This window comes from Pinus tabuliformis, chromosome 3_1, assembly GCF_031772625.1.
Source record: "Pinus tabuliformis cultivar Carrire ecotype Pingquan chromosome 3_1, CPIR1, whole genome shotgun sequence".
Lineage (NCBI taxonomy): Eukaryota > Viridiplantae > Streptophyta > Pinopsida > Pinales > Pinaceae > Pinus > Pinus tabuliformis.
The window spans coordinates 920190844-920201646 of NC_142301.1; the positions used below are offsets into that span (position 1 = coordinate 920190844).

The window sequence follows — 10803 nt, forward strand, 5'->3', positions numbered from 1 at the left end:
AAAGAGGAAGTAAGAGATCTCTACTATGACTGCAATAGTCTTCCTCACCTAAGTTCTTTTTCAAGTTCCTAAGTCTTTTGTTGTAAGATATGGCTATCTTGATTCACTAAGAAAATCGATGGGTTGCATCGTGGCATCATAGAAGCATTGAAAGCAAGAGCTCGGGACATCATCTCAGAGAAGCATGTAAGATGGTTGAAATTAAAATCTATGGTAGTCAACTATGAAGGATATAGCTCTTGGGAACCTCATTGGAAACATAGGTGGCACTTATGGAAAAGAAAGAAAATAAAGATCATCTAGTTCAAGACTCATCATACATTTGTCAAAAGGAAACCTCTGCTAGATGAGGATACTCTAGATCCTCAAGATTCTCTGATGGAATCTTCATCGAAAGGTTCACTGATCAAGAGGGGAAGCAAGTGTTTCATCAAGAATTCCAAACTTGTGGAATTCATGGGATGATGGTATGATGACATAAGAGGTGAAGCGGATCAAGGGATTGAAGCTCTTTTGAATCAAGAAAGCTGCTGAGGAAGTCTAGATGACATAAAGAAAAATGAGGTATGTATGCTTGTATTCAGTATTGTAAAGTCATGTCATATGGTTGCAGGTAACATAGATCAATGCTCTATCTTGAGAGCATAATCAAAAGGAAGGATCTCCTCCTTCGAAGGGATGCAGGAATGCATGGGTCACACATTCACTAGATGAAATCAACATAATATGTCCTCATATGTAATATGAGGTGGTTGACCTTAATTGGAGGAACTATGATTGGAAGCTCTTGGAAATGGAATGTGCAAAAGAAAGGAAGTAAGAGATCATGGAATATGTAGCGATGGTAAAGGCAATCAACATATGAGGAACCAAGAGATCTGACTAGGATATCTCTAAGAAAGATATGTAGACTCTAATGAAGTCAGAAAAAGAAAGAGACCCTTGACAATATATATCTTTGGGAGATGTGTCGATATGTATGCAGGTTGTTGATGCAAACTAGAAGATGTCATGATGAAAGACCATCACAAAGGTAATTTTTGATTTAATGTTCATTTCTTTATTTTTGAACAAATATCTAGATGGGCTTATGCAGGGTTGCTGAGGGAAGATCTATGGATATCTTTGACCATCAATGCCCATGTAGTAGGATGAAAGATCCTTAAGAAATAATGGCATGAAGAAGGCAGCATGGCATGAAAGAAGCCATATATGAACTGATGATCACTTTTTGATGATGACATGACTGACTCATGGATAAAAGTGATGGATGGTCTGTGCCCTATGAAGAAGTCCCAAAACATGAAGGTTCCTGAATAACGAAAAGAAGTTCAAGACATCGCGAGGAGTACTTCAAGTAGTTGGTTGTCCCATCATCTCCACCTGAGGCGCTGTTGTAGGTCCCTAATTAAGAGGGACCCTGGAAACAAGTTCCTTACTTGGAAGAAACTTGGAAGCAAAATTCCTAAGCCAAGAGGGAGCTTAGGTAGAGATGGACACATCATTCTTGTCTTTACTTGGGAAGACGGAATGGAGGATTGGGTAAACATCTGGCATCCAATGCTCTTTGAGGATGAGTTAGGGAATCCAAGATATTCTTTGCGGACTGGGAATCCAAGATAAAAATAGTCCTAGTGGGACACACCCTGAGAAGCCAGGTGGGGTATGTTTCGAGAGAGACAATAATGAGGGTGTCTATACATCATTGGTCTCGCCATCATTGAGCTCAGATCTTGTGGAGAGAGAGTTGTTAGTCAAGGCCTTGCTATGTGACAATGCTGGTTGATATGATGCTAAACAGATGGGTTACCAATCCGACTCTTCTTATGAGAATTCTTCAGATTGAGAATGACCAAGTACCATTATGAATACCTCCCTAGTTAAGAGGGAGTGTTGAAAAGTGTAACTAGGTTCGGTCTTCATAATGACATGTGTAATTGTGATTTTATGTAATTGATGTAAAGAAGAAAAATAAAATTATTATTGTAATGCTTGTCTCATGGGTTTCATGAGCAAGGAATTTTATTTTTAGTAATGGCTCCCATTGTGAGCCCTTAGGATTGGTCATAAAGTCAAAGAGAGTCAATGTCATGTATGAAGGACCCTTCTTGGGCATGTTACATTTTTATATGAGTCAATGAAAATGTCAAATAGCCCTCCAAGACCAAGCTCAAGTATCTACTTCAAGTCGGCCTTAAATAAAATAATTAACTTGCTCCAACAGACATGTCAGTTCACCCATTGTTCAAGTCCGCTTATTATGGAGGCTCCAACTACTATAAATAGGGCAACTTAGCCTCATTTCAGAGTAAGGGAATTTCGGTCATCATCAAGTTTGCAATAGGAGGTGCGAAGTTCATCAAGGAGGCCTATAATCAAGCGAAGGAAGGGAGAACGTAAACCGAGGTCTTTTTATGATATGTTTTTGGGTTGATCTTCTCCACACGTGCGAGGAAGAAAGAGGTCAATTGCTGCTGAAGAAGCCGAGAGGAATTACAGTCCTCCTAGGTAGCCAAATCGGAAGAGGGGCAAGTCAAAGGAGAAGCCGAGACAAGCTAGAAAGAGACTCTATCCTAAGCAAAGGTATCAAGGACATTTACTATAAGGAGAAGCTAGGGTTTCTAATTCAAGGAGGTTGAAATAAGCAAAGGTCTGAAGTAGAAGGAAGTTGAAGTTGAAGAGAAGCCGAGAAGGAGGAAGGAGCAAAAGGTTGACTATCGTTGACTAAGGATCTCATCAAGAAAGCTTTGTGTCTTGGTCTTGGAGTGGCAAATAGGTCAAGGGTCTTGGTCTTGGTATTTGTCAATTGAGGTCTCTATAAGAAGAAGAATTTTTTCAGGTTTTCCTCTCAATTGGGAGAGGTTTTGGCCCTGGCTGATAGCCTATATTTTGTGTCTCTTGTCTCTTTATGGTATATGCATTGGTAGCTGTTTGATAAAGAATAACACTATAATAACATAAGTAAAAGAAGATATTAATCTAAGAAGTAAAAAGCAATCAATAGATTTCACTTAATCACTTTATCAATAGAAGAGAAATCACTTAATCTTGATGCCATAGATTTCTCAACACCACATTTGCTACATGTGGTTTTTCTTTGAGCTTTCCATGAGAATGTCAATCACTCAAATTCTATGTATCCCATTTTCTTGCAATAATAACATTTCACCTCTCCCTTGTTTTTTGTTGAACTACTATGATTGTTTCTCAAGTATAATGTCATCTTAGATTGAGTACTATTACCTTCTACATCACTTGCAATGGTTCTCTTTTCTTCAACTAAGAGGTTGAAATCATGTCTTCTAGAGTTTACTAAGACATTCTAATGATCCCTTGATCCATCCCTACCATAAAAATTCCTAGGTCTATACATTTGCACAAGCTCCATGGTTGTTAAACTACTAAATTCATAAGAGTGGAAACCTTGTCTCTCAAATACCTTGCTTGAGCCTCTTGATACAACTTCTTCCTCTAATATCATATTATAAAATGAGCTAGATCACTAAACGAGGAAGGTCTAGTTAGGGTTGAGTTATGTTGAGTCACATAATTGTGCTCAATGGAAGATACTCATAATAACAAAAGATGACATTATCTGTGAATAACAAGTGCTTTTATTACAATGGAGTTTACCTCCTTATATATCATTTTTTACTAAGCAAATCATTTCCACTCATAAATGTGTGGTATATCACTTTATGCAAAAGTGAATAATAACATGTTCTAAAGCTATAAAGTGACTTTATTACATAGTAAGCCTCATATCCTAACGTCCTAATGTTTTTACCTAGGCTTTAAACCCCTCTTCAAGGTCAATACATTGTAATTTTTTTATTGAAAAATCTAATGTCTCTTTCTCCGGGGTCTAAAACGGGAAAACTCCTGAGGACTTTATAGAGGCTTCTTTTGTGTTGTTGTTGAACCTTTGGACTCATAATGATGTTTTTACAATGAAATAGTGTTAATTATGATATTTGTGCAGATTAAATAGTTGTCCTTCTTTTGAGCAAGGTTTTGTGAATGTATATAAAGAAAACCCCTCCTCTTGATGTTTAAGATGACTCCACTAGTATCACATCTTAGAATTTTTGTATCATGCAATTGGGCCCATGTTTTGGCATATTGCCTATATGATCCTTTCAATGATAAGAAATTTGAGTGAAGAGATGATATTTTTTATGAAGTTCGTATTCATGGTTCGTCAAGAGCTCTCCATTGCTTCTTGTAGATGATACTCAACATGTTTTAGTGGATCTTCACTTTATGATGTTGGTCTATTTGGATGCGCTACATTAAGTAGTTCATCTAGGACAACTTGATTGATCCTAGTGCCTTCATTAAATTGGTATGTTTAATGGATCTGTCTTTGACATTATGATGTTACTCCTGCAACAATTGGGAAGATAGATGTTGATGATGCAGGCATTATTGATGACTTGTGTGCATCCCTCCCTGTAGAAGTCTTTTCTTCTAGACCTCTACTCAAATCCACCTTATCCAACTTGTGGAATCGTGTTGGTATGGGAGATATGGTGTCTAGGGGGGCATGTGACTCAACATGTTTCAATGGATCTTCACTTTATGATGTTGGTCTATTTTGGATGCACTACATTAAGTAGTTCATTCAGGACAACTTGATCGATCTCAATGCCTTCATCAAACCGGTATGTTTTAATGGATCTCTCTTTGACATTATGATGTTACTCCCTCTACAACAATTGGGCAAATAGATGTTGATGATGCGGACCTTATTGATGACTTGTCTTCATCCCTCCCTGTAGAAGTCTTTTTTTCTATACCTCTACTCGAATCCATCTTATCCAACTTGTCCCTATTAAAATTAACAATAATAATAATCTAATTTTAAGGTCACAACCAAGCCAACACCAAATTGGTGTATGAGACCCCCTTGTTTGTTGGACAAGGGACCCACCTCAGCGTAGCAATTTGACTGCTAAAGTTTACAGAGTTGTATATACTCTACCCCATTTGGATTTGAACTTGTGACCTTTTAGGAGGAAACACATGCTCTTAACTAGTTAGGGGGGATGTTGTTGATAGGGTGTAATATTCATTTATGGCCAGGATTAACCTGATATTGATCTGGCTATTAATAAGTCTACTCTCATTTGTATTTTAAGCCATGACCAATCTTATATTTGTATTTATAAACCAACTCTCACTTATATTTTGGTCACAATTGACCTTATATTGAGCTGTCTATTTATAAACCTACGCTCATTTGTATTTTCAGCCATGTCCAATCTTATATTCAATTGGGTATTTATAAACCAACTCACTTATATTTTGGTCACAATCGACCTTATATTGAGTTAGGTATTTATAAACCGACTTTTATTTGTATTTTGGCCATGATAAACCATGTAATAAGTTGGGTATTTATAAATTGACTCTCACTTGGGTATTTATAAACTGTCTCTCATTTGTATTTTGGGTACAATTGACCCTAGATCAAAATGGGTATTTATAAACGCACTCATTGTATTTCAACCTCAACTAACCCTATATTGAGCTTGGTGCTCATACGCCTACTCTCAGTTACAGAAACATTTGATATTATATTGAGTTGGGTATTTATACACCCACTCTCTTTTGTATCCATCATTTTTCTCCACTGAAGGTGGGATGTTGAAAATGGTGTGGCCAAATACCAACCTCATTACTATATTTATATTTGGTTAAGGCTGACCTAGTTAATGTGGGCCCAAAGCTCATATTGGGGAAAGTGCCCTACCCCTTGAGTGGTGTATGTATCTCATTTGTAATGTTTTCACATCTTGTGATCATTTTTTATTCTTTATAAAAGTGATTTAGTGTATGGGCTCTCTTATTCTTTGGTTCTCCTCTTTCCTGCTCTTGAATTTGGCTGTTTTTTCTCTCTCCTAGGGTTATGTTATTCTTTCGCTTCCCTAGTGCTGTTATTTATTTTCTTTTATTTCAAAATTTGAGTTTGTTGGCTGGTTCACTTTGATCCTTGCTATTTCTTGTGGATCTCAACAAAACTTGGAATGAGAAAACTAGTTGCATATTTGAGATGTACCAAAATGCCAAAAGTCATGAGCTTTTCTCCTTCTCTTCACACACCCTCTGCCTTCTCCAAGGTGCCTTTTTATGGCCGACATGTCCAACATTTTGGTCTGCATATCTGAATGTGTCTGGTGACGGACATGTGTCCAACATATTGGATCTATGTGTCCGACATAGGGATTCAGGCACACAGACCCTGTGCAACAAATCTTATTTCTTAGGTGATGGGCACATGTCCAACATACTAGGTCAACATGTCGAACACAGATATTCAGGGGACACACCATGTGCAATGAATCCTATTTCTTATGCTTAGATTATGTTCTAGTTAGGAAGTAAATAGTGGTCATGCCCATAAATCCCTGACAGTCATTTTAAGATATTTTGCTGTTACTATTATTAAATAGGATTGTGCAACAAATCATATTTCTTAGGTTTACATTCAGTTTAGTTTCCAAGTAAGTAGTGGTCATACCCATAAATCTTTGTTATTATTATTATTAAATAGGATTGTGTTACAAATCCTATTTCCTGGGTTTACATTATGCTTAGTTACGAAGTAGTGGTCATACCCAAAATTCCCTGACAGTCATTTTAAGATATTTTCTACTCATAATTAAGTTCTTATCTCCATCTAAAGAGACTTTTGTTTGTGTTATGAATCAGTTTTTAATTTTTTGAAGTTCAATTGGATGGTTCCAGTTCAGCGTTGTGCTTCAGTATTGTTATTTGTAAATTATTCTCTTGTTCTTATTTCATAGACGTATTTTTATTGAAATTCAAGGACATAAAAATTGAATGGAGTTGACCCTGATTATTGGATAAGATATTCCACATGAGGCCAAAGCTGAAAACTCTGGTTATTAAATTGATGGGTGGGCCAGTTCAAGCTCTTTACTTTCCTCTTGACACACTGGAGTCTCTCTCTCTCTCTCTATATATATATATATATTTCCCCCCTAGGTAATTATTATTTCTTGAAAATTGGAAACTGTAATTTTCAAATTTCTGACTTCTTAGAATTTTTAAAAAGATTGCCCTTTTCACGCTAGTATCTAGTTTGTGAAGAGATACTATCCCTTTCTGGTTTCAGTCAACCTAGTGATGAACGCTCACAGTATACTGAGTTTACCCATGGAAACTTACAAAAGGTCTGTAATTATGGGTTCCTCCAATATAATTTTTTTATTAGCTATTTGCATCTGAACACAATTGTCTGATGTTGTGGGGAATTTCATGCTCATTATTGTGACAGTAACAAAAGAAATCTCTATACTTGATTTACAAAATAAGGACCATGCCAAGAATCTTATCTGCCTGATTCTTGCATTTCTCTTCTCTTTTACATGTGTGGACATGCTTCATGCCAATGTTATGAAGTTCATTGGAGAAATTTATAGAAAATAATCTTTCCTAATTGATTATTATTCTTGAGAACAATATATGAATCTATGTTCTTCTGACAATCTTAATGTGAATAGGCTAATGTGGGGAATTTCATGCTCATTATTGTGACAATAACAAAAGAAATTCTCTATACTTGATTTACAAAATAAGGACCATGCCAAGAATCTTATCTGCCTGATTCTTGCATTTCTCTTCTCTTTTACATGTGTGGACATGCTTCAGGCCAATGTTATGAAGTTCATTGGAGCAATTTATAGAAGATAATCTTTCCTAATTGATTATTATTCTTGAGAACAATATATGAATCTATGTTCTTCTGACAATCTTAATGTGAATAGGCTAATCCAAATTGGCAGATTACACGGGCAATTCCTAGCAGAGTAAGTAATGCTTCCAATATCGAAAAATTTCCTGTTTGTGCTTTACTACCTATAAAAGCACTTTGCTTATAGTTAGAATGTTGACTAAAAAATTTGACAACCAGCTATTAGTTCTGGTGCAAAATAAAGCTGTGCTGCTGTAGATTACCTGTCTAATGCAGAACTGAAATATAATTCCTTAGTTAAAGTTTGACCATATCATTTTTGCAACTAACAAGAAGGACCATCTACCAGAAGCCACCCAGCATAAATATATCCCATTAGTTAGAGCCAAGTCATTGATATGTAAACAATTTTATAACAGGAGCCAAGCATATATCAAATTCCTGACGCCGTGAAGTGCATGGATGCTAGATCTGATGTGGATATTACACTGCAGTATTTTTTTGTTTGTTTCTTAGGTACTAAAATATGCTCTAAATAGTTGCTATTGATATTGCTGGGCGATCCTGAGGATCACATCAGACTCTAGAGTCTGCTAGGAGATAGCCAATACAATCGTGTGAAGGAGGGGCTGCCAATCTGACATGCAATCAAATTTTCAGTAAAGATGAGCAAATACTGATAAAATATTCTGTCATTACACCAATAATGTGATGGACCATCTGATAGCGTTTCCGTTTTATAATATTATGTTATGGAACTGTTCCCAGTAATATTGCTTAAGATTCTTTGGCGAGAATATCATTGAAAGGGCTTGTAACATCTTTCATTGATTTGCAGTTTTCTTGGATTGCTTTGTTCTCTTGGAGGAGAGAGGGTGGTTCCTTCTAAATGCCATATCATTGTTCTTTCCTTCTGCTTAGAAGTTAGCCTGTTTGGTTGTCTCGTTTCTTGTTGCTTCAATATGCAATATTTCATTTACTGATTTTAAAACCAACAATTACCTCTGTAATGCCAACAGCCAAACCATTAAAATGAATCTTTTTCTAGATATGTAGGAGGAAGATGTCAATACTACATTTTACATTGGTGAAAGATTAAAATTGTGTTCTTGTCTGTTAATGTGGCAGATATTCTCGCCAAGGTGATCCTTATGGTACAAATTGGGTACCTCCAGAATGTGATGTGTCGATAAGATCAGGTTGGTTTTGGCACAAGAATGAGCAACCCAAAACACTAAATTCTTTGTTGGAAATATTTTACGAATCGGTGGGAAGAAATTGTATGCTACTGTTAAATGTGCCACCAAATAGCACAGGTCTTCTTGCCGATGAAGATGTCCATGTGCTTCGTCAATTCAAAGATATTCTTACTTCAATATTTTCTATTAATTTAGCTGGAAATGCTGTTGTCACTGCAAGTAGTGTTCGTGGAAGCAGTTCCCAATTTGGACCAAGCCAGATCTTTAGTGATGATGTGTTTACCTATTGGGCTCCTGAAGAGGGGCAGACAACATGGTATCTACTCATAGACTTGAGAGATGTTGTGTCCTTCAATGTATTGTGCATAAAAGAAGCAATCCAACTAGGACAGAGAGTGAGTCAATACCACCTGGATATTTTAAAAGATGGTTCTTGGCATACAGTTGTAAATGGTACCACTATTGGATACAAAAGGCTAGAACGTTTTGAACTCATGAGATCTCAATTTTTGAAACTTACCATAGATCAGGCTCGAGTTGAACCATTGATTGCCTACTTTGGTCTCTACATGGACAGCGTGTCGAGTATTCATGCCAATGACATCGAGGGAAGAATCTCAAGTTCAGGATCCACACTCATGCCAGATAAACTTAACAGCTTGGATGTGAAAATACAATCAGTTTCTGGAAATATGAGCAAAATAGTTAGCTAAAATCTTTTTCATTGGAAGCGTGATATTTTTCATTATCCTTTAATATGGTTTTGTGTGACAAGAAAGCAGGAGGATAAGTTTTCTTGTCAATCTTGTTTTTAGGGATAATGCCTGTTTAGATTATTCAATTACTAATGAGATGCAGTCAATGACTGGTTTTGGATTGAAATTCAAGTTCATAGTTTGAATCTCCCTAAAGCTGAACTGTGGAGGCAATAGCAGTGAGCCAAGAAGAAAAGATTACTCCAGGTGGACAGAAGTACTTTTATGACTCGGGGGGATGTAGAGATTGGCAGGTGTTTTTATGGGGCAAGATTTTTAAGTCAAACAGCAACAATTTCTGTCATCATTCATGGGTTGTCTGCGTGGCATCATGGCAGAATGTACAGTATCTCTTCACTTCATTTTATTCTAGATTTAGCTTTGGCATTTCTAGGAGTTGCTTTTGCACTCCCACATTGTATTTGTACTGGTTGTATCCTTTAGTCCCATTGACCTATTTATGTCATTAAAATTATCTTATCTTACCACTGCCTCACTGTTGTGATAATGGTGACTAAGCTCCAATTATCTGATAAAGAGCAAACATGTTCACATTTCCAGAGGAATTGTACTTTCTTCTCTCTAAAAATTCTTCTTTCAAAAAAACCGAGGCTCAAATAATTTCACATGGTTCCGTACGAAGTATTGCATCTAACAATTATTATAATAATAAAATTATAACATAAAAGAAAAGAAACTGATGGGGAGTAGTTATATAATTATTGCAATGTTTGGGTTCTAACACACTTCTGAGATCTTTTGCGTGGATCTTTTTCCTCATGCACAACATAACTTAATGGGCGTTGAACGACCAGTTTTATATACAAATATGTTGGAAAATTATACTAGCGGTGAAAAGCCATAATTAATGTTTAACTCCTCAGACATATCATTTTACTAGCAAATGTAGTAGAGACGTTATCTAATTATTTAAATGATTGGCGTGAAATGGGAATGTAGTGAATTTGAGTTGCATATTATTCAAACCTACTGCTCTATATAAATCATGAGAATGCGATGCCGAAGTGTAACCATATCTAACCTATTGGAGGCCACTTTGGAAGAAACTCAACATGGAGAAAAACATATTCCTAGTGAGCACGTTTCTCTCAATCTGATAGGTGATCCC

At 36.4% G+C, this 10803-nt stretch overlaps 1 protein-coding gene across 1 annotated transcript in view; it reads left to right on the forward strand.

Annotated features, from left to right (window-relative positions):
• LOC149190747 (alpha-L-fucosidase 1-like) overlaps positions 1-10159 on the forward strand; it is a 47132-nt gene extending 36973 nt beyond the window's left edge. Inside the window, exon 3 of the mRNA XM_089412249.1 lies at positions 8849-10159. Within this exon, the coding sequence (XP_089268375.1) occupies positions 8849-9632 (784 nt within the window). The 3' untranslated portion in view covers positions 9633-10159. The remainder of the gene's footprint in view (positions 1-8848) is intronic.
• Positions 10160-10803: the final 644 nt, after the last annotated feature.